Consider the following 24,818-nt stretch of genomic DNA (forward strand, 5'->3'; position numbering starts at 1 on the left):
TATTCACACTTAAGAACCACTAGCAGGAGCCAAACCACATCAGTGACCATCTCCTCCCACAAATGCACACACAAGAGCTGCCATTGTGACAGCTCTTTAAGAGTTTCTGTTTCAAGAACATCAAAGCATTTGCAGCAGACACTGGCATGTGGACACTAGCTGGGCCAGCCAGCAGAGTCTCTTCCTGTTCCTCACACTGGCAAAAGTCAGGCTTGCTGGCACTCTTCATCCACAGCTACCAAGGAGCCTGGGAGCCAGGAAGCACAGAGGACACACACCAGGTGCTGGAGGTGCCAGGCCAGCTGGCAATCTTGACGGTGTCTGAAGAGACCGAAGCACTCCTCTAGCCTCTCAGCTGCCTGATGCAACCAGGACATCACATGTGCACAGGGGGAAACTTAATGGGCAACAGGCATACAGGATGGCCTGCCTTGCCTCAGACAAATAGCTGCAAGCTAGGTAAGCAGAGATGAGGGTCCTACTGACCAGCTGCTTTCAGGTGTCTCCTGTGAATGTGGGCATGCGGAGGGAGAGCTGGCAGATGGTTCTTCCAAAGAATACTGCACTAGGTCTGGAGAGGGGAGAAGGTCTTGGTAGTGGAAAAAGTGCTTGTTGATGCTCAGGTTTGTTTTCGGCATGACACCAATTCCTGAGGCTCTCAAGGATCTCCAGGACACAGGGAGGGGCAGATCAACTAGTGGAAGAGAATCTGGCAAGGACGGCTAACCCACCCAACGATCTCCAAATCCAAATGTCTAAAATGTATCTAGTACAGTGGCGCCAGAGAGGCTGTAGAGAGAAACCTCCACAGTATGGGGAGAAAAAAGGATAGATTGTGTAAAACAATCTGTAAAATAAAAATATCAAGAGGGTTTAGCAGTTCCACTGGAAAGTTTAGAATAAGTTGGTGAGATAAGATCAGAGATGAAAAACTTAACCACCAAAGGAGGACCAATTCTCAACGCCAGGACAAGCCAAACGTGAACAGACAAAAAAAAAAAAAAAAAAAAAAAAAAAAGTTGCAGCTCTCTATGTGGCCCAGCAGGCAACAATATTTGCATAGACACAATAATGCACAGATTGTGTGCATTGTAAATCAGTAACAATTATACCTGAAGCACTTCTTGGTCCTCGGGCTACAGCCAAGTGTAAAAAGTGATGCCTGTGACACAGCTATAGTAAGATGTTGGACATGGCATGAAGGACATGTGAGGGATCCTTATTACTCACGACAGCAGTACACAAGCAACGTCTAAAAGGGACACACCAAGAGCCATCCATGCACACACCTTATTAGAAATATGGATTCAGGGACTGGCAAGATGGCTCAGTAGGCAAAGGTGTTTGATGGGCAGTTTTAAATATCAACTTGCCACAGCCTAGAATTACCTGTGGAAAGGGTCTCGGTAGAGGAATTGCCTAGACCGAGTCAGCCTGTGGCCATACCTGTGAGGATTATCTTGATTCTTCATTGATGAAGGAAAACCAGTCCATTATTGGTGGCCCCATTCCCTAGGCTGGGGCCCCTGAACATTCTCCACCAAGAGTGAAGAAACAAGTAAATCTAACTTCTGGGGGTGGAGGCAGAGAAGGCTAGATGAAAACCATCAACAGCACAGATACATTTATTCTCTCTCTGTTCCTGGTTGTGGCTATGATGTGACAGTTGCTTGAGCTCCTGCCTTGACTTCCCTGAAATGACAGATCACCACTTGGAGTTGTAGGCTGAATAAACCATTTCCTCTACTGTGTAGCTTTGGTCAGTATATCTGATCACAGTAACAGAAACAAAACCAAGATACCATGTAAAGGCAGAAACAAAGAAAGGAAAAAAGAAAGAAAGAAACAACTCACTCCACAAAGTCTTCTTCTGACCTCTACATGTGTACTGCAGTACTGCTCACACACACACACACACACACACACACACACACACACAAATAATAATTTTTTAAATGAAAAACCTGGGATGCAAATAGCAGAGTAAGTGCTAGCAGGGATGAGGGAGGGGATCTATCTGGAGAGCAGCGTCTGGGGTGAGCAGAGGTAAAACAAAGCATGGCAGTTTTGTTTAGAATACACTGCACAGTCCATGCGCATGGGTGACTTTTTGTTTTTAACAATTAAAATAATTTTTAGGTCGTGGTCTAGCCAGAGTATAAGGAATCCAGAGCTGATAAGCAGAAGATAATTTATAACACCCTACACACAAGGCATTGTCCAACTCTTTAGATGGCACCTGTCCAAAGTGGCATCGGTGCTGAAGGTAACAGCATGACAGTGACTGTCATCGGGGCGGAACAGGGACACAGCTAGAGGGCAGTGGTCATCTGTGTGTGCACTGTTACCATCAGAGAGGAGACAGACAGTGCATCAATTAAGCTGTCAGCTCCAGACACTGGACAATAAACCCTTTCCCTCCCTGGTGACAGCTATCAGAGCTGGTGTATGGCGACCCACAAACCCCTCAGGTACCCAGAATCATACAACAAATTTGTATTTAAACTGTTAAAAATCTGATAAGTAAAACCAGTTCTTCCAGGATCACAAGAGAGGAGTTTCTGACTGTTCTGCCTGTGGGGTACAGAAGAGAAACAAGCAAAGATGGCCTGATGCTGTCGAGTGAGAGACCAGCGGTGTGCCAGAGAGTAAGACGGACAGACGGCTTGGCAGGTGAGGCCACTCAGCAAACACGGGCAGCTTCAGAAGGAACAAACTTGAAACCAGACAGATCCTCACTGCAGGAGACTGAGACCAAGTCCACTGGGCTCAGCTGTCCTTGAGAGTGACGGGGGACGGGGACAACTGTCTACTGCAGACACACACAATTTCCAAACAATCTGGCAAAAATGAAACTAAGTGGCAAGCCGGAAGAATTCCAGATAAAACCCACCCAGCAGCCTCAGGACTCAAGGGAAACAGTTCTTTTTTCAAGTCTCAGAACTCTGTTCATCAAAGGGAACCATGTTTTAGGAGTGGAAGCGGAAGCCAGGCAAGTGAGCAACAAGGAAGAAGGAAAGCCCAGTAGCCCAGGCTGGCCTCAAGGTAAACTCGGCTCCACCTACAGATTACAAGCATGACTCAAAGCCAGGGCTTCTGAACGCACAGGGTCTCACTCTGCAAACTGGAACAGCACTCCTTGTGCCTCAGTCTCCAGCCTGCTAGGATTAAAGGCGTGGACCATCGTACACAGAAACACTCTCTTTCAGTTTCAATTAGTGATTTTTTTTCACTAGATTTAAATCAGAGGAAGGGGGGCATTGAAGGGAAGGGGAGGGAGGGAAGGGAGAGAGATACACGGGGTGGGGTGAGATGAGAATATAATCTCATGTCCCCATTTGGGCAGACACTGACCCTAGGCCCCTACCAAATGGTTGACTGAGGCAGTCTATGGCCAACATGCCGCACAGTAGCCCTCGCATGCTGGAACCAGGTTTTTCTGGGCTCTCGTGATGGACAGATGTGACAGGACCAGGACGTGGTACTGGGACAGTGGGTCTGCTGTCATCCTGAGCTGACATTTTCCGGAAATGAGCTCTGGGAGGCTATTCCTCCCCTAGTGACACGCCAAGAGGTTAAGTCAACAGAGACAGGCCCCAGGAAGGAGACCTGGGGTTGGCTTGCTGATGGCAGCTCCTGGGCTTAAGGCTGGCCTGGCCATTGAGGCTGCCCCTGACTGTGAGGATAACTTAATTAAGGAAACTGCTTTCCTTGAGCAGTGGGGCTGGGAGGAGAGGGACTGTGAACTGCAGCAGAGGGCAGGCAGGCCGCTGCAGTGTCAGCAACAGGTCTGGAAACAGTTTCATGGAACCTGCTGGGCCGGGCCACCATGCTAATCACTTCCTGCAGGCAGCCTCTGCTCCCTCACTAATGGGTCTTAATAAAAACTTCCAATTGGGCCAGTAAACCCCTCATTAAGCTGTTTTTAAAGCATGGATTTAAGAGCGGCAAGGGTGAAGGGTCACAGGGAGCATTTAATTCACAACGGCTGGCAGGAGGTGCTGCTATGAAGGGAACCGCAAGTGTCCCAGCTTTTTAAACATCCCATGTGGCCCAGGGACTGCCAAGTTCGGCCTGACAGGAGACCGAGCTCTCCTCTTGGCATGAACAAAGCTCCCCAAATCGTTAAGAGCTTTGTCCACTTGGAAAAACTATGGAAAAGATATGGTGACAAAGAACAGAATTCACAAGATAATCTGTGGGGACTGTTCTTGCCATGCGTGCTACAGTGAGGCCTGACCCTTGTGGGCTGCATGAGAGCCATGGCTGGTGATACCCCAACCGGCTTCCTGCAGACCCCTGGCCTCTCTCCCATGTGGCTTACCCACTGGCTTGTAGCTTTCTTGGGTTATGTGCTTTGAAGCTGTCCTCACACTCCTGGTGTGTTTATAGCTAATGGGTTGTGCAGGGTCTAAGGCAGATGCCCAAGTGCCTCTGTGGGTCCCTGCGCCTGGATACCGTGCCCGGGGAAGCTGACACAGCAGAACTTCTGTCCTTGGCTGATGAGGCTGAGGACAAACTCATCACTTATTAGCACAGCTTCTTACTGAAATGAAGGAACCTGGACTCATTCAAACGCTGAAGTGTCCAATTCTTATCCCGACACTGTTGTACTGAACCACAGGCGGCACAGGGCTTCTAGAACCCTTTTCTGAGTCCTGGGAACCTGGGATTTTTAGACTATTACACTTGTGCTGCCATGAGTGGTGGTGGGGGACCTAGGAGACATCAAAGGCCTCTAGTTACCCCAAACCTGTGGGATCCCCTGAGGCACAGGGCTTCTCACAATCCTACACACACACAGCAGCCTGGTCTCCCATCTCTACAGGAACCAGACACAGTGTGACTTCTCCAGAAAAACCCACCAGGCCAAGGGGCCCAGGCAGAGAGAATGGGGAGTGCTGCCCACACTGTCTGAGCATCACTTGGGAGGCAAGGCCTACACCCCATTCACCACAATCAAAGGACATACAAAAGGGTTTTGTGGTCTAGAACACTCCAGAGGCTTCCGGAATGCACTACATTTCCTGACTGCCTATCTGGACCTTGAGGACTTTACAGTATCTATCCCCCAAGAGCCTAGCTGGAGGAGGCTGTGAACTTGGCTGGAGTCAATCATGCTGTTTTCTCCCAGGCCCTCCCAGTCCTGTCAGCAGGCAGCCCCTATAGCATGACGCTCCCAAGCCCTTTTCCCCACAACAGCCCTTGGAGCCAGAGCAGTCATCCTGATGTTCCCTGTCCCTCATAGGCCATGCTTAGAAGGAGTCAGTCTGGGAACAAGACTGAAGAAACCTTGTGGATGGGGGATGGCCATGCCAGGGACAGTGCCCACACTAGGGACAATGGCCATGCCAGGGACAGTGGCTGAGCTGGGGAAAGCAGTCATCAGGCTGGGGACAAGAGTCACACCACGTACTGAGTGTGCTGGGAAGGTGCCTGCCAGGAGCAGCCCCCTCCTTCAGGAGACCTGAAGCCCTACAGCTCGGCCTCGCAGGCTACTGGAGCTCTAGAAGACTGGGTGAAGGGACACCAGGAAGCACAGTCCCTCTGGGACAGGAGTTTCCTACATCCCCAGGGCACAGGAGGAATTCTTTTCCAACCCAGTCTCTGATCTGCATGTTGCCAAGGCAAGTCGAATGCAGCAAAGATGACAGACCACATGATTGATCAATGCCTCGGGCTCCCTGTGACCCAAGGAACAGCCCCAGCACACACTCCCAGCCCTCTCAGAAACTGCATGTGTCTAGAGATGGGAGTACAGCACTGGCATAGTGGCAGGTAATGGAGAGGAACCCAAAGCTGCCACAGCTAAAGGGCACCTCTGAAAGAGACAGAAAAAAAATTACTAATAAAAAAACTTAAGTATGTTGGGGAACTCTGATTTTCTGAGATGAAGGAAGGCACTTGAAATGAGACCTCACTGTTGGGGCTCCTTACCCAGAATGCTTCACTGACAACAGTGATGTGTACAGAAGAGGCCAGTCCCCAACATCATTGCTCACCCTCGCCCAAGAACAGAGGTGACTGGAGAAACCCCTTTGCTAGTTGAATGGGGGTGCCCTCCCTGAGGCCCTGTCCACAGATCTTTCTAGAGCCATGCTTTTCAGCCCTCCAGTGATGGCTGGTGGGACTTTGGTATTGACTGATGGGCATTTTATTGATTCAGTTTTAACTAATATAATAAATCCATGTTAAAAGCCAGGTGTGGAGGTGTATGTCTGTAACTGGCATTCGGGAGGCTGAAACAGGAGGATAAGGAGTTTGAAAACAGTGTGGGGTAGATAAGTAAGACTTCTATCTTGAAATGAATATACAAATAGATACAAATACAGACATAATATACATGGTGAGAAGCTGCCACATTGCATAAGGCTCTGGAAGCTCAGTGCATATCAAATCACCATTGGGGGATAAAGCCCAGCAGAGAGCTGCAAGCAGCTCCACATTTCAGCTCTTAGTTCACCGAAGCCTCCGTGTAAACAGAGATGACTGATGCAACTAAGATCACACAGCCAGGATGACAGGCGGTGCTCACTGGGAGATTTGGCTCCAGTGGACAGCAACACAGGGCCAGAGAAGAGAAACTTCCAGAAGAGTCTTCATAACTTTATGCATATAGGTATTTTGCCTATATGTGTACCATGTATGTGCAGTGCCCACAGAGGCCAGAAGAGGGCACTAGATCCTCTTGAACTGGACTTATTTATGGTTGTGAGCCCCCAAGTGGGTGTTGGGAATTGAATCCAGGTACTCTAGAAGAGAAGCCAGTGGTTTCTCCTCTCTCTCTCTCTCTCTCTCTCTCTCTCTCTCTCTCTCTCTCTCTCTCTCTCTGTGTGTGTGTGTGTGTGTGTGTAGACAGGGTTTTTCTGTGTAGCCCTGTCTGTCCTGGAACTTGCTCTGTAGATCAGGCTGACCTTGAACTCACACAGATCCACCTGCCTCTGCCTCCTGAGTGTTGGGATCAGAGGCGTAGGCCACCACCACCTCCCAGCTGCAGATCACTTCAGCCATTCCAGAAAAGTCTTCACCTATTGCCCGCCCTGTGCTGCCTACCCAGATGGGTCTTTGCTCTCTGGGACAGCAAGAGAGAAGATGGAAGGCAGGGACACAACGACACCATAAGCTACCAGGTCCCGGCACCACCAGGTAAGGACGGTGCCTGCTGAGTGCCAATAGTTAAGGATGCAGATAAAAGGTGACTAGGCAGTAGTTTTTCTCTAAGTTCCTGAAGCTACCATCTGGAGGTCCTCCGCTGCTCAACATCCACAGCTCAGCTGTGCAGCAAAATTCCAAGTTCTTCTGTATCTCACCCCCCTCCCCTGCCATGTGCCAGAATCCTGGGGATACCCCACCGCCCAGATCCCAAGATGGGGCAGCCACTGACAAGCACATGTCTGAAGATGTGTGAAACACTTATTACTTCTCATCGTGCCTGTCCCGTGACACAGCCACAGCTCCAGAGAGTGCTGGCGGCAAGCACCCAGAGTGCCTCAGACTTGATTTTACCAGCAACTCCCGGAATCCTCTGCACCAAGGAGCAGGGATCCCATCCAGATACAGGAGTCAGGGCCTCAAGGTTTCCATATTCATAACCAGACAAAAAAGTAATCCTGTTGCAATTTCAGATAAGCAATGTTCACTAAGAAAAGAAGGTTTGTTCCCTGAAGCACTGGAGAACACAGGGTTCTCTGGGGGACTTTGATACAGAAATAAGAAACAGATACGAACATCCTGGACTATCGTGTCCTGACCAGCCACAGTGACCCTGCTCTCAGCTGTGTGGGAAAGAACAGATTAGCAGTTATGCAGGTATCTGTCTACTCGGGGAACTAAAAAATAAGGGGTAATATTTATAGTGGGAACTAAAAATGAGGGGAAACATTTCCAGTGGGAAGTAAAAATGAGGGGAAACATTTACTGTGGCAGTAGACCAAGGGCCTCACACTTACCAGTGGATCTCCTTCTCCAGCACTGCAGAGCACACTCAGTAGGTGAGGCTAAGAACACAGGCCAGACAGTGACTTGGGACTCAGGCCTCACAGTCAAAGCCATATAGGTAGGAGAGGCAGGGTGTGGCCCAGATACCCGCACAGCATGGGGAAGCTGCAGTGGGGTCAAGGTGCCTCCTGTGGAGTCCTTGAGTGATAGAATTGCAGGGCAGTAAAGACACCCTCCCCCACCCCCTCACTCTCCCCATACAAAGTATCCTTGTCTTTTATTGTAGGACTCTAGAATTGGGACAACACTATATCCCCAGGTACTCAGCTTCCTGGCCACTTGGGGGCCGCCTTCGGTCACACTCCAGTGATGTCAACGGCATGGGCTGGGAGCATCCAAATGCTTCTCTGACCAGCACAGTGCCCTGGACAGTGCTCGCCGCACTGCCTGCTCCGTCCTATGAACACACCTCCTTGCAGCTCGGTGGGCTACAAGACTAAGACACACACTGGGAGGGGCCTCCTGTACTTCTCCCAAATGCCTTCTCTAGTCATCACCTCAGTGATAAATAGCTACCATTATTCCCTGAAGTTCCCTGGAGCACTGGAGAAGATAGGGTTCTCTGGGGGACTTTGATACAAGAAACAAGAAGCAGATTCTGCTTCACATCCTGAAACACACACAGGACTACTGTGTCCTGACCAGCCACACTGGCCCTGCCCTCAGCAGTTACCATTACTTATTTTATTCTTTGAGACAGGGTCGCATTATGTAGCCTGGGCAGAACTGGAATTCACTTTGGAGACCAGGCTGGCCTTGAACTCACAGAGCTCTGCCTGCCTCTGCCTCCCAAGTGCTGGAATTAAAGGTGTGTGCTATCACACCAACCATCCTCTTTTCAAGATTTACTTGTTTTTATTTTATGTGCATGCATGCTTTGCTTGTATGTGTATCTATGTATCACACACATGCAATCCCCAAAGCGGTTAGAAGACACAGGATCCCCTTGGAACTGGAGGCACAGTGGTTGTTAGCCTCTGTGTGGTTGCTTATAACCAAACCCGGTTCCTCTACAAAAGCACTAAGTGCATTCAACATCTGAAACATCTCTCCAACCTAGCATCGCTGTTATTATGCAGTGCAGTTGCTAAAGGTACCCCAGTGCCTCACCTGGGAGCCCCCAGGCACAACCCACCCTACCCCAGTGCCTCACCTGGGAGCCCCCAGGCACAACCCACCCTACCCCAGTGCCTCACCTGGGAGCCCCCAGGCACAACCCACCCTACCCCAGTGCCTCACCTGGGAGCCCCCAGGCACAACCCACCCTACCCCAGTGCCTCACCTGGGAGCCCCCAGGCACAACCCACCCTACCCCAGTGTCTCACCTGGGAGCCCCCAGGCACAACCCACCCTACCCCAGTGCCTCACCTGGGAGCCCCCAGGCACAACCCACCCTACCCCAGTTCCTCACCTGGGAGTCTCCAGGCACAACCCACCCTACCCCAGTGCCTCACCTGGGAGCCACCAGGCACAACCCACCCTAGCTGTTCACTTCTACCACAGCCCACATCAGGACTTGCCAGCCTGCCAACGAACTATAGAACCACACTCACACCCCGAGAGCCAGCAGTATTTAAACATGAGATAAGTTCCCACATCCGAAATGCACGGAGATACATACCCCAACACAAAAGGCAAGCCCTCACAGAGGTTTTTTTCTGCATGATTGTCACTTACCAAAAGAATACCTGAAACACACACAAAAAGAAAATTAAGATGTCGGCTTGGTTTCATATGTTAAACCATGCTTACCCAACTGAGCAAAACCCACTTGTGAGCTTGGGGCAGTGTGGGGCACAGGAGGACCTGAAAGCAGGCTGAAAGCAGTTACTGGTCACCAGGGGCTGTTGGGTTGATGGGCTAAGGTACAGGGCTCTCTTGTTGTAATGAGAATGCTTTAAGCTTTACGGCAAGGTTTCGTGACCCCTAAATACAGAAAGCCACTGCCTTGTAAAGTTTACTTTTGGTTTGTCTTATTCCATTTTGAGACAGAGTCTTGCTCTGTAGCCTAGGCTGTCCTGCAACTCACTGTGTAGCCCAGGTTTGTTTTGAACTTGCAGGTTTTCTGTCTGTCCTGAGTAGTGGTCTTAAAGGCATATACCACCATACTCAGCTTGACTCATACCCATCCAACAGTTAGACTTCACAGTGTATAAACTACATCTCAGTGAAGAAGAAAAATGGAATGCATGTGTGCTGATGGAAGGGAGGAGCCTGAGATTTGCTGTGGGGTCTGGACTCACTGAGCAGGCTGACAGCCTGCTGCTTCTGAGACTATGTTAACTGATCCCCTGCCTGGCAGAGATACAGATAAAACAATAATGCTTGAGGATATAGATATAGATATATAGATATATAGATATATAGATATATATATCTCCACAGATGCTTGAGGCAGTGAGTGCTTCCTTTGAGCACGGTACTACATGTCCATAGAGGAGATATTTAAGTGAACATCACACTTAGTAGCTCCTACTCAGAGCTAACCCCAGAAATACACTATGTGAGAAGTTCTCCAATGAGGAGCGTCTCTGAACAGAGAATGGGGAAGGGCTCATGGGCAGGGCTGGAGAGACGGCCCAGTGGGTAATAACACCTGCTCTGCAAGCACAAGGACCCAAGTTTGAATCCCTAGAACCTAAGTAAAAGCTGGGTATGGATGTATGTGTCTGTAAACCCAGTGCATGTATGTGCATGTATGCGCGCGCGCACACACACACACACACACACACACACACACACACTTTTAGTTGCTTTTGTGAGGAATTTTGTCACAGCAAGGAGAAAAACAATCACTACAGATCCCAACCCCCTCACCCACTTCCCATGTGTACACACTGATTTTGATCGCCACATCCGCAGATTTCTCCAACATGTCTTCCTGTGGTCCATAAACTCTCTGGCCTTAGTGATCCTATAAACTCCAATACCTCCTGTAGTCCTACAGGGCCCCAGCAGGGCAAGCTTTGAGCCATGGCCTTATGTGATGTCGGGCACAGGCTGCAAAGACTCTTCTTGGTAAGGGTAGAAGGGTGATGTTTCAAAGTCAAGTCTTTCTGACCTCAGTGTTCCCACCAGCTGTCCAATGATCTCTGTCTCCATCTTCTCAAAACTAATGGCTCAAGCAGGCTGGCAGCATATTCTCAAGGGGACATAGATCTCTAAGGACAATCACACATTTCATTCCCAAAGAGTTTGGCTGAATGGTGACAGAATCCTCTGTCAAGGCCTACATGCTTCGTGATGCACCCCTGAGCAAGCTCACTGTGGCACTTCAGTGGTCAGGAGGTAGGTATATGTCCAAAGGGCTAGGGGACAGGCTCTACTTACCAGATCTGCCCTACATTGACCAGGGACATGTAGAGGGCCCAGAGAGCAGCCATGAGTATCATGTTGGCACAGCCGGTCACCAGGACAAAGGATGAGAGGCCCAACCCAAGAAGAGCAAGGAGGTCCAGGTTGAAGTTCATGTCTGACCAGTCCAACAGCCACATAATGGTTGGAGAATAGGTCCAGGCAGACCAGCCAGTGCTGCTCTGGAAGTACTGCTGGACATTCTTCAGGTACAGTCTGCAGGGCAGCAGTCCCTGGTCACCAATGAGGGCCTTGTTCTGATTGAATGCCACCAAGAAGGCCACAACTGGAAGACATACAAACACAGGAGTTGTGAGTAGGGACAGGCCACCCCTCCATGAGCTCAGGGATGCAAGTAGGAACTGGGTTCCTGTGGGGAAAGATGTTAGTAGATGGGTGACATGAGGACAGGTGAAAAGAGTGGACATGAATGGGCCCCCATGGACACAAGTGGACACAAATAAGATCAACTTTCATGGACCCAAGGGGTCACAGGCAAGAACAGGCCTCCATGGGTACAGGAGAAGAGGCCCTGGGGCTAGCGAGGTATGGAGAGGTAATGGCCCTATGGCCATAAAGGCACACAAGGAGGAGATGGCGCCACGGACATAAGATAACATGTTCCAGTTTGCTTTCTGTTGCTGTGATGAACACCACGACTTAAGGTAACTTAAAAAGCAAAGTAAGAATGGAAATGGCTTATCTCAACTTATGCTTCCAGGTCACGGTCCATCACTGAGGGAAGTCAGAGCAGGAACTCAAGCAGAAACAGTGAAGTAACGCTGCTTACCAGCTTGCTCTCTGGCTCACACTCAGCCCAAGGCTACTTGCCTTGGGAATGGTGCTGCCCACAGTGGGCTGGGCCCTCCTACCCCTCCTACCCCTCCTACCCCTCCTACACCTCCCACAGACACTCCCACAGGTCAGTGTAAAAGGGCGATTCTTCACCCAAGATTCCTTCTTTCCAGGTGACTCTAGGTTAAGTCAAGTACAATAAACACTAACCAGGACAGGACACAAATGGACAACCCTGTGATCATGAGAGGATCCAAGCAGGCAAGGATCTCATGGGCCAAACATGGTTTTCACTGAGGCATCACACATGACTTGGCACCTGTGCGGTTTGAATGAGAAATGTCCCTATAGTCTCTGTTATCTGAGCTCTTGGTTCCTTCCCAGTCATTGGAGATATTTAGGGAGGTTTAGGTGGTGCAGACTTGTTAGGGAAAGTATGTCACTGGGGATGAGTTATGAGATTAAATGCCTCATGCCATTCCCAGTTCACTCTCTGCCTCTTGCTTCTGTTGCCATGCCTGTCCTGTGCCGCCATGCCTCTCCACTACAATGGACTCCTATCCCTCTGGAACTGTAACTTGCCTTGTATTCCTTCTGTAACTTGCCTTGGCCATGGTATTTCATCACAGCATCAGGAAAGTAACTCACAAAGTACCTAAGCTACACGCAACAGCATATATTTCCTCAGAATCCTGAGGGCTTCTGGAACGCAGCCTGGAGAAAGCATGCTGTATGTACATACATGGACTATGTCTGCTCTCATATGATGTCTAAGCAAGCAAACTGGCATTGCTTATGTAAGCTTGTGTCTGGGTATGTGTGAGCACTTGGCATTAGCCATCACAGGATGTCCTAGTGACGTGACTCCATCAACAGCACTGCTCCCCAGGGCCAGCAGCCTGTGCTACTCATGAGAATGTAGCAGCCCAAGCTCAGAGTCTGTTTATAGGATCTTCCCTTTCACAAAACACTTCTACTTCTTCAAGGGTGTCCACACTATGTGTACCTAGCGCAGGGCGGGGGAGGGGTAGAATAAAGAAAGGGAAAGGTATGAGAAGTAAAGGCACACACACAGACAGGGGATGAAGAAGTGGCTTCATTAGCAAAGACGGTCTATGTGGATAATGTCAAAGAACTTACAGAAACAAGACAAAAATGGCGACCTTTAGTACTAAAGGTGAGTTTATCATGATCATGGGACGGGGCACAAGGTCTGAACAGAAGAGTCGACTGTGCTCCTATATGCAAGCAATGCACAGTGTCATCTAAGTTTGAAAAGAAAAAGAGAGCCAGGCAGTGGCACACACCTTTAAACCCTGCACTAGGGAGGCAGAGGCAGGCAGATCTCTGTGAGTTTGTGGCCAGCCTGGTCTACATAATGAGTTCCAGGACAGCCAGAGCTACACAGAGAAACCCTGACTCAAAAAAAAGTATAAAAGCAACTGGAAATAGTGCAGGCACAAATCTAACAAGTCTCCATCTGTGGGAGACCACAAAACACAGGAGAAAGAAAGAAGTGTCTGAGGGTGTGGGGAACTAAGCCACGGCCATGCACTGGAAGAGGTGCACTCGCCATTGAAACAGTCCCAGTCACATGAGTTTGTCTGTACATTGACAGGCTGGTTCTGGAAGCACATATGAAGAGTAAAGGAAACAGAAGAGCTGATGTAATCAGAAGAGGAATAGGACTCACTCTACAAATTTACACTAATCAAGATATGGTGGTTTGAATGCTTGGCCCAGGGAGTGGCACTATTTGGAGGTGTGGCCTTGTTGAAGTGGGTGTGTCACTGTGGGCATGGGCTTTAAGACCCTTGTCCTAGCTGCCTGGAAGCCAGTCTTCTCCTACAGCCTTCAGAACAAGATGTAGAACTCTCAGCTCCTCCTGCACCATGCCTGCCTGGATGCTGCCATGTTCCTGCCTTGATAATGGACTGAACCTCTGAACCTGTAAGCCAGCCCCAATTAAATGTTGTCCTTATAAAACTTGCCTTGGTCATGGTGTCTGTTCACAGCACTAAACCCTAACTAAGACAGAAGATAAGGAGAAATGGGGAGAAGGAAGAAGAAAAGAAGAGGAAGAGGAGGAGGAAGAGGAAGAGGAGGAGGAAAGGAGAAGAGAGAAGAAAAAAGAAGAAAATGAGAAAGAAGAAAGAAAAAAAGAAGATGGAGAAGGAGAAGAAGGAGGAGGAGAAGGAGGAGGAGAAGGGAAGAAGGAAAACTAGAGACAGCAATCCGTGGAGGGGAGAGGAGAGCCTGGCAGTGGATACACACAGACTCACAAAGTTGCAAAGATAAAGTGCTGAGGAAATACAACCAACTGCTACAGTTTGAATGTGACCTGATCCAGAGATTGCCTCGGATGCAGGCTTATTCCTCAGTGTGGCAGTGCTGCTGAATCATAAAAGGTTTGGAGCCCAGTGGGAGGTCTCTAGACTAGCCCCACTCCAACACTCTAGTGGGAGGTCTCTAGGCTAGCCCCACTCCATCACTCTAGCTCCTTGTTCCACAAGAGTCAGCTTGCTGTTGCTATGATGGTGCCATCCATTAAAAGATGACTTAGCAGAGGGTACCCACCAGAGCTACCACCACGGTGCATACACTCCTCCTGCCAAAACCAAAACAAAAACCTGAGCAAAATACCCAGGCCCTAAAGCAAGCTAATACCAAATCCACGTGCAAAAAGATGGCCTCAGACTTAACCCCTTAACATAAAATTATTCCAAAAGGTCCACAGACTGAATGTGGTACAGATAAAACCAAACAATTAGAAGCAAACATAATAAAACCTAGGCTGTGCCTGGTGTCTCATGCATGTCATCCCAGCACTCATGTAGCTCAACAAAACAGAAGGGAAGAGGGGGAGGGGCAGCCATGGGACTCAGGTTTAGCAGCAAGTGTTTTAGATAAAACACCAAATGCTCAGCTCTTGGACTTTGTGAAAAGGAAAGAAAGAAAGAAAGAAAGAAAGAAAGAAAGAAAGAAAGAAAGAAAGAAAGAAAGAAAGAAAGAAGAAAGAAAGGCAGAAAGAGAGAGAGAGAGAGAGAGAGAGGAAGGAAGGAAGGAAGGAAGGAAGGAAGGAAGGAAGGAAGGAAGGAAGGAAGGGTGAGTAAACAACTGTAAATTTTCAATAGAAACTTCAAAGAAAATGGAAATATGATACACAGACTGGAGGGAAATGTCACAAACCACCATGTGTCTGATAAGGGATTTTCATTAAAGAACATAGCAGTAAGAAAACCCAACAAGGGGTAAAAGATGTTTAGAGATACTGAGACCATCTGCCATACGCAAACACATATGACAAACGAACACAGGAAAACACAGCAATGCCACCCTCACTGAAGAAACCAATAAAACCAGTGAGGTTCTGGGTACGGTGGTGCACTTTTGTAATCTCAGCCCGCAGAAGACTTAGGCAGAAAGATCAAGCAGTTCAAGGTCATCCTCAGGTTTACAGCAGGTTCAAGATCACCCAGGAATATAAGAAACAGTCTCTCTATCAACCAATGAACCAACCAAAAGCCCCAAATCTGGAAAAACCTGGTAGTACAAGTGCCCTGGAGGCTTCCAAGCTGCAGGCTTGTTGAGCATGTGTGCAGAGAGAATGCAAGGTAACAGCCACTATTCTGGCAGTTAGGCAGGGTCCTGTACAGTAAAACAGAGACAGATGGAGCCTGTATGGTCCACCATGATGCTCTTGGGTATCTACCCAAGTGAACTGGAGACTTATGTCCACATAAAACCTCCACAACATGTTCAGAGTAGTTTGTTAGCAATTACTAAAAACTGAACCACAGTCAAGATGCCTCTTAAGGTGGCGATACCTGCCCCGTTCACACAGTGGGAGAGTGCTCATGGGTAGAAATGCAGGTGCTTCTGATTCAGTAACAGCAGGGGTGCACGGTAAATGCAGCTTGCTCAGTTAAGAGTTGAGGAGGGACACAGAAGCTTCTGTGACAACCCTCTCCCTGCACCCCCAAAACAAACAGCCTAGACAGAAAGCAGTAGAAGAGAACTCTTAAAAACCGTGAAAATGATGCTGAAGCATGGCTCTCCACAGTGGTTCCTGGCGGGTGTGGATGGGGAAGGACTCCGTTTTCTTTATGGAGCTGGACACTGGGAGTTTGACTAAGTTGTGAATACATGGGCAACACATATTGGACTCTTCTTCTTCTTCTTCTTCTTCTTCTTCTTCTTCTTCTTCTTCTTCTTCTTCTTCTTCTTCCTCCTCCTCCTCCTCCTCCTCCTCTTCCTCTTCCTCTTCTTCTTCTTCTTCTCCTTCCTTCTTCCTTCCTTCCTTCCTTCCTTCCTTCCTTCCTTCCTTTTTTCTCCTCCTCCTTTTTGGGGAGGGAGGAGGTCACAAGTTCACAAAGGTTGTGGGCACACCTGGGACTGAGAAGTGTGTGTGATTGGGTACATGATGATAGATAGACATAAACATAAAGAAGTAAGAGTCTGCACTCTGTAGACTGTCAGGTTCTACTCGCAAGCCATCCCTGTCATCGTATCCTGGGAAAGGCAGAGGCAGACACATGGTGCTGGAGAATGAGCTGAGAGTTCTGCACCTTCATCAGAAGGCATCCAGAAGGAGACTCCCTCTTCTACACTGGGCGGAGCTTGAGCCCTCAAAGCCCACCTACACTGAGACACCCTTCTTCTAGTAAGGCCACCCCTTTTCCAACAAGGCCACACTTCCTAATAGTGTCACCTCCCATGGGCCAAGCATATTCAAACAACCATAGCACACAAATGCAAAACAAAACAAAAAAACAAACAAAAATCCAATCAGGATGTTGGGGCAAGCCAATGGGAGTACAGACTGTGCCAAATAGAGCCAACTCCCTAACATGTACGACCTTCCTGACAGAGAATTGGTTAGATGTCTTCAGGGACAAGGACAGAGGAATCATGCCAAGGTGGTGCTCTGGCTAGCTCTATCCCCAGGAGTCTAGTCCACTAGGGGAGCACATGGCCTCAGGCAGCCAGAGGTGAGGTTAAGCATGCCCTGGCCTGTGTACCAACCAGAATCTAGCAGTGAGACAGAGGTGATCCCATATGTACATGATGCCCTGGTTATATAGAAACCGGCTCTGCCACTGTGAAGGTTGCAGTAGGCACTTAACAGTCAGCCTGGGGTTTCTCATCTCATTCTCTACCCAAAGAATTGGGTTTTTTTGAGAAGCAGCTGACCCCAGAGCTGGGCAGGAGACTGGAGGAGACCCAGATATGTAAGCTAGAAAATGAGGAGCTACCCTAGCAACTGAATGGCACATGAGAGGGAAGAGGCACACATGCTCACCAGTGACATAGTCAGAGGACAACCGCTGCTCAGGAGCACAGGCAGGAATAAACCAGACGGGAAAGAGGCCTTAGCAACACACTCACTCAGAGCAGACACCAAAGACACACATCTTCCTCCCAGAGGAGCTCCCAAGTAGTAGCTCTCCTTAATCTAGGATGGGGTCTCTCTCCTTCCCCGGTATAAACTAGGAGACCATCAGGGATACATGCCCAGCAGACACGCTCTAACCAGATGACACAGGACAGTGTGAATGTCAGGTGAGTATGACAAGAAAACACCATGGGGGTGGTGGGGGGGGGAATCATTCCCAAACCTATCACCTCAAGTTTAATAGGCATCGTGCAGACCCAACTTGAGGCATGCTTTACAGAACATGTGACCAGAACTGCTCCACACGGTCGCAACCAAGAGAAGGTCTAGAACACACCAAACTAGAGGACCAAAGAGAGAAAAAGCTGATACTATAGGCTCCCTAGGTGGGTCCTGGGCTTCCGTGAATCAGTCAATGTTCCTTCAAAGCCGGCCACCACCCACTCAGTACTTGGCAGTTTGAGAGCAGGGTTCCATATCCTCCAGCCCAGGAGTTCCCTGGAGTTACCAGGGCCCCAGCACAAGGCTTCCCATGTCTCTGCCTTCAGCACTGAGAGAAGGGCCCATATTCACCTGCTACTGCCTTTCTAGGCAGCTCAGAAGATACCCGCAGCCCATAGCCACATGGGCATCACCAGTTTCTTCTACACGCAGGAAAGCGTGTGCATGGTGCACACAGAAGTATGAGATGCCCCAGTGCACTGTCACTCAGGCACCTCTGTAGGCAGAGGGACCAGAGAAGGGGATGCTCAGCCAGCTAACCCCACTGGTCACACAGCTTCCCATGCACAGCCCTCAGCTGCGAGGCTACAGGAGTGGATGCCCCCTTTATTTCTGGGTACTGAAATTTAAGGTGCAGTGCATAGGAAAGAAAGGAGACCTCCTGTGTAGTGAGGTTACCGCCCCCATCTCCTGGTTCAGTCCTTTCAGAAAGAGTCCTCTAAGGAAGCAGCACAGGAAACCAACTTTCTTACAAGGAAACAATGGCAATAAGTGGGCTTGTGCAAAAGAAGCCCTATGCCACTGTCAACCCATGGACTAGCTAGCTGAGAGGGAAGAGAAGGAACACATCAAACACCCCAGACCTCAGAGCAGAACCAGCCACCTCAGCCATGCCGGTGCCCCAGGAAGGAATCCCAGATCACCTTTAGGGAGGGTATGTGAAGACCTTCCAGGTGGAAACATGCCCTTATCAGGCCTTGGGTTCTATTTGGAGCACATGAGTGTGTAAGCACACACACACACACACACACACACACACACAGAGAGACAGACAGACAGACAGACAGACAGACACACAGAGAGAGACAGAGGGAGAGAGACAGAGACAGAGAAGAGAGACAAAGCTAGAGAGAAAAAGATAAAACTGAGGTATCGCCGGACAGTGGTGGCAAACGCCTTTAATCCTAGCACTTGGGAGGCAGAGACAGGCGGATTTCTGAGTTCGAGGCCAGCCTGGTCTACAGAGTGAGTTCCAGGACAGCCAGGGCTACACAGAGAAACCCTGTCTCGAAAAACAAAACAAAACAAAACAAAACAAAACAAAACAACCTGAGGTATCTTTTCTTGCCCCTTCAGACAATATGCTATAATGCAGAATCACCCAAAAAATGCGGACGGCTGCTGCTCTTGCTGAGTGTGGCCAAGTCCCAGACCTTAGCTACAGGCCTGAACATCTTTTCCTCAGTGTCAGGTGCAGAGGGTGGTGTCTACCTTCCAAGCACAGCATAGGACAAGAGGAGCCTGACGTGGGAAGAGGCTCAGCCCATGAATGCTCAGATCCATGAGGACAGGCTATCAAGGGCGCTTTGTGTTTTCTCCCCTCAGCTAAGAGTTCAACCAGACCATATGTAAATGAGGAAAGGTGACCAAGCAAATACAAGGAACATACATGATCAATACCTGGGACATACACCTAAACCAGAGTCAGGGGTTCGAGTCCCTGGAGTAGAACTATCTCGCTCTCACGCAGCTTCCTCATCATACTTGGGGACAGCAATAGGTGGAGCAGAACAAGCTCTGCCCCAAGCCCCAGACACTGCAACCACACAGCTGAGGCTGGGAAGTCCTGTGCCATCAGTACTCATGTCCAGAGCCCAGCTTCCCAAGAGCAGCAGTAGACGGATGGCATCAGTTGCCCAGTGTCCCCTCTCCAGCCTCCAGGGTGTTCCTTGGGGTTCAAGAAAGACACTGTCCAGGAACAAGCCTGGTGCACAAAATACACAGGCCCTGAGCATAGTAAACAGATGGCAGAGCTAAAACCAAGGGCTTGTCACTCACAGTCACTCGCTCACTAAGCCAAACCCTGAATGCATTCTCTCCTATGTTGGTAACAGTGATGTCACTGGACGCATGAACAGTGTGATGCATGAACGAGGTGCATGGCAGTTGATACATTAGTGTCAGCTCAATAGGGTGAGCACCCTCAGGGACTAGAGGCCATGTGTCAGGGTGACAAGTGAATCTTTACTTCAAGTGGCTGGCGCAGTCCCTACAGGAAAACTGCTCTCAAATACTGGCACGCCTTGGCTTCCATGGCTTCCCTGTGGTAATGGTTCTGGGAGGTTAAGTTATGTACACCTGCCCTGTGTGGAGCTCGCCCTTGCCATCTGGGTGCACCCTAGGACTGCTGTGGATGGAATCACACAACACCAGGTGGAGTGCACAAGCCTGCAGCTAACAGGCACGCTCTGGCTCTGGTTTTGAAGATCATTAGCAGGCCACACAGTTACTTATCCACACAGTTTTCTGACCAATACCTTCCTTAAAACCATTATTTATCTTTGACAGGGCCTTGCTACTATGTAGCTCAGGCTGGGCTCAAACTCTAGACTCTGCCTTCCAAGTGCAAGGATTACAGGCAGCAGGTGCTTTGGACCCATTGTGCTTAAGGAAAGACCTGTAGATCCCACTCTCCTAAGAGGGGAACTCTCAGAACGCACTGCACTGTATTTAATTACAAGTCTTCCATAGTAGAAGCACTGCCAGTTCAACATTGAGGTGAAGTAGCTGGACAGCCTATCACTTTGAAGGCCTATCACTTCAGCACAAAGCCACCAGGTGCCACTGTGTCTTCCAACTCTATCAGTCCTATAGACTCCCTTCATCTTGTTCTGAGTGTGCCAGTACCAACTTCCCCATGATTCCTTAGTATCACATGGGATAAAACAACACAAGTCTGGATTTTTTTTTCCCACCAGCTTTAGAGAGAAATGAGTGGAAACTCAGGCAGAGAAACACATGGGACCATTTGGTTAAGAACTCCAGTTCTCCCCAGCACACAAAAATGCACATGAACCTGACTCTCCACAGGACAGCCACATGGACACAGCCCAAAGCCTGAGGTGACTCTTCCTAAAAATGCCCAAGGTGCACCATGCACAAGCCCGGGAGGGCGACTGGTCTGTGGAACACTAACACTCCAGCCCAGGCCTGCCTGGGCCTTGGGGCTTACTTAGAACTCAGCTTTGCCTTCCTTACTAAAAAGCTGGGCCATGGCTACAGTGTCCACATAGTTACTGGGCCACCCCCTAGGTATTAAGAATTAAGGTGAGGATTTGGAACCCACAGCTACTTCCAACTGCCAGGTGTCTACAGGTGTCTGGGTTGTGGCCATAGGCAGGGCAGGCCCAGTGTGAGTGTGGCAGGCACTCAGCCACAGCTGAGTTCAGGTTTCGCTACAGTGAGCTGTTTGGAGCTGGTTCTATAAGACATCTCCTGACCCACTGCCTCTATGGGTGACAATAACAGGCCAGGAGCTGAGGGGATGGTAAAGAAACATCAGTGCCCAGTGTAGTGGTGCACACGTTTAATCCCAGCACTCTGGAGGCAGAGGCAGGCAGATCTCTGTGAGGAGTTCCGGACCACCCTGGTCTACAGAACAAGTTCCAGGGCAGTCAGGACTATGCAGAACAACCCTGTTTCAAAAACAAACAACAAAAATCAAACCAACAACAACAAAAACCAAAAAAGAGGTGTGCACGAGGAACACCAGCATGACTACCAGTCTTCTCGGTTCTGCTTTTCCTGAAGTGAATGAGGCTAAGGATTCTTTAGGCTCAGGTAGGTGTGAGATGTTGCAGTGGACTGTGGAGGTTTGCAGAGCTAGAACCTAAGCAGAGCCTGGGAGTCCTTCCAGAGCTGACCTGGTTGAACCTCACTTCTAGCCTACCAATGAAATCTAGCTAGACCTTTAGGCCCTCAGCCAGGTGCCCTTCCAAGCAGGTCAGGTTGGAGCTGCTGCACCACCTTTGGGTCCAGTGGGGGGGCCCGCTGAGAGAAGGCAAAAGTGGCCAGGCTAGGTCTAAGTTGCAGGCTAACGACCCTCATCTCCCCTAGGGCTTCGGAATAGAATCAGGATCGTCCCGCCCCTCCCAGGGAGCAGGCAGAGGGAGTGCATGGGGATTGCCTTCACCTCTTACTTGTGCTAAGTGGGGCTGTGCAGAGGCAGGGATTGGGGTTCCAGAAACAGGCCGCTGAGTGAGAGGTGAGAGGGCGGTGTCTGGAAGCTCACAGAAGGGCAGGATAGTTGCAGTGCAGGATACTAGACGCCTACAGAGGAGCAAACGGGAGTCCGGAAGCGAGTAGGGTTTGGTACCAGCTCACAGGATGCCGGCGATAGCCCGCTCCCACCGGACACTCACAGTAAATGAAAGCGAGGGCCCGCAGGAGCACGACTCTGGTCAGCCAGAAGGTGCCGGTGTGTAGCCGGGCTGGAGAATCCGCGGGATCTCTAGCCAGAGAGGACGGCGACGCTGGACTGTGCTCCGCACCTCCGACCTTCCGTTTCCTCAGCGACCACTCGGGCGCAGCCATTACTAGGGTAGTTTGGGCGCATGAGCACAAATGCGCGCGGAGGCCACGCCCACATGCCTGAAAGGCCACACATGCTGCCCTGGATGACACGCGCGTATCCCCTTGCAGCTAAGGCCCACGCACCACGCCCTCTCTGGGCGGTCTCGCCTAGCGGTGGGCGTCTCCGTGGTGGCTTCAGTAGTTGCATAGAGTCGAGCGCCAGGTGAAAAAGCGACGGGAGAAGAAGCCGGTGACGCCATGTCCTGGATGCAGATCTGCCACTCTGTAGCAGGGAAGGCCAGGCCTGTGGCAGAAGCAGAGCAAGGTCTTCACCCGGCAGTCCTCTGCTGCCCGCCGCCCAGGAAGAAACCTGAAATTTGCCCTGGAACCTACTGCTTTGTATTCTACATAAATCTCCTTGTCTGTGGTCCCCCAGAGACCCCAGTATACAGGTGGCACTCCTATGAAGATCTGGGACCGTGTTCAAGCTATTTGTGGGGCCACTGGGCCATCAAGGGTTCAGAGGGGAAGAATTTACCCACCAGTGGCATGGGCAGAATCCCAAGGAGGCAAACCTTCAACTCTGCTTTTATATTTGATTTTATTTTTAATAGCTCAGACTGGCCTTGAACTATATAGCCCAGGATGATAGCAAAGAAACTGTCCTCATGAGCTGCCTTCTTCCATGCTGGTATTACATTTGCCTGATAGCAATTCTGCTTTTTCGTGTTAGGGGCCATTCCAGCACTGCACACAGATGATACTGGAGAGGTGCTCAGGGACCACCAGCCCTAGGGGTTATAAGGAAAACGATAGGGCTCTCTGGAACAAGGGTTTTCTTCATTCATCTTTCGGAACTTTTTATGTATTAAAGATCGTGTGCCTTTGTGAATTATCGCTACTGTTTTGTTTTGTTTTTCTAACAACTTGTCTTTAGCCTCTTCTTTTTGCCATTGCTGTTTTGACATATAAATTACCAATGCTTGCATGGTCAAATAACCCATTAGTATTTATACCTCCATACCAACAGTGAGTCTTTCATGGGTAAGGACTGGTGTGTAGCTGCTGGAACGCTTCCCAGACTCCAGGCTCCCTGATACAGGAGTACCAGCACATAAATGCATCCTATAAAGTGCTTTGGGTTTTGTTTTGTTTTGTTTTTAAGTTTCCTTTTCTTTTTCTTCAGAAACACTCCCTTGGGAGCCCAGCTGTGAGTATGCCCCGTTACAGATGTTGCAATGAATAACACAAATACTTCTCACCTGCCAGGCCTCCCACAGACCAGCATCTGCCTAAGGTCTCAAAACTTTAAAGACTAAAGGAACAGTTTCACCTGTGTACCCTGCATCCAGACCCTTCAGTAGGAACCCTTATCCCCGCCTCTCCTCACTGGTATGTGCCAGGTATGGGATGGGCCTGCGGAGACCTTTGAGGAGGGCAGCTCTAGTCTGCACCACTTCCCCAGATTATTTCTGGAAGCCAGGGCTATGCAGGGGGTGGATCAAGAGGAAGGACTGCTCTGCCATCAGGTATGACCCTGGGTGCTGTTGCTCAGGTGGGGACCATCCTCACAAAGGGCCCTTTGTCCTCAGCTTCCCCTTGTGGTGGTGACACTGTCCTCCCTGCAGAAGGGCACAATGGGGCATTGTGAAGAACATAAAATGGACCTCTTGTTCCAGCATCCAGCGCTCCAGCTGGGGCTGGGACTCAGCTCTAGGCTCCCTCTTGGATTTGCCCACGGTGGGCGAGGCCAGCAGTAGGGTCTGCAGGAAATTCGGGTCCTCGGCGGCTGGAGTCTCCTGCCCCTGCCTTCCTGGGATGCCATCTGGAACCAGCTTTCAAGAAGGTCACACAGAGCAGGGCTGAGCCAAGAAGAGATTAGTGTTCTTGCCTGTTTCTGCCTGAGTTTAATACGAAGTACGTTGGGAAGCTGGGTATGATGGCGCACACCTGTGATCCTAGTACTGGTGGTGCTGAGGCAGGAGGATTACAGCAAGTTTGAGCTAGCTGAAACACAATGGATTATTGCTTACCCATAAAGAGGGATGAAGTTGAACATGCTAACATGGATGAACCCTGAGACCTCAAGCTAAGTCTGATATATTGTAGGATACATTTTTTAAAAGGTACTTACTTCCATTAGGAAAGACAGATTTGTGGTTTCCAGGGGTGAGGGAGAAAGAAGGGGACATGGAGATTCCTTCAGGGATGTTTTGAAACTAGAGAGATATATGACCATGCTAATATCTTGCATGCTGCTGAATCCTTTGGTTTATGTGAATTGTTAATCCCTGCCCCCTGCCTTTTGAAATGTCTCACTATGTAGCTCAGACTGGCCTTGAACTTGAAGCCATCCTCCTGCCTTTGTCTGGCAAGTATTGGGATTACAAGTGTGTATCACCATGCCTGGCTTTGCCACAATGTTAAAAAACAAGATGGAAACAAAAACTATGAGTCTCTTAAATGGAATGTTTCACATCAT

The 24,818-nt window shown here is 49.6% G+C and overlaps 1 protein-coding gene across 4 annotated transcripts in view; it reads right to left on the bottom strand.

Annotated features, from left to right (window-relative positions):
* Lmf1 (lipase maturation factor 1) overlaps positions 1–22,398 on the bottom strand; it is an 88,305-nt gene extending 65,907 nt beyond the window's left edge. For 2 of the 4 annotated variants that reach the window (XM_034507319.2, XM_076937133.1), the window contains exons 1-3: positions 22,186–22,398; positions 11,329–11,638; positions 9,676–9,686 (exon numbers count right to left, since the gene is read on the bottom strand). In XM_034507319.2, coding sequence (XP_034363210.1) covers positions 9,676–9,686; positions 11,329–11,638; positions 22,186–22,357 — 493 coding nt within the window. In that variant the 5' untranslated portion in view covers positions 22,358–22,398. Of the gene's footprint in view, positions 1–9,619; positions 9,687–11,328; positions 11,639–22,185 lie in introns of those variants that run through there. The other 2 variants (XM_076937134.1, XM_076937135.1) reach the window with 2 other exon arrangements.
* Between the last annotated feature and the right edge of the window lie 2,420 nt (positions 22,399–24,818).

The sequence above is a fragment of the Arvicanthis niloticus genome, chromosome 6 (genome assembly GCF_011762505.2).
Source record: "Arvicanthis niloticus isolate mArvNil1 chromosome 6, mArvNil1.pat.X, whole genome shotgun sequence".
NCBI classification, from domain to species: domain Eukaryota; kingdom Metazoa; phylum Chordata; class Mammalia; order Rodentia; family Muridae; genus Arvicanthis; species Arvicanthis niloticus.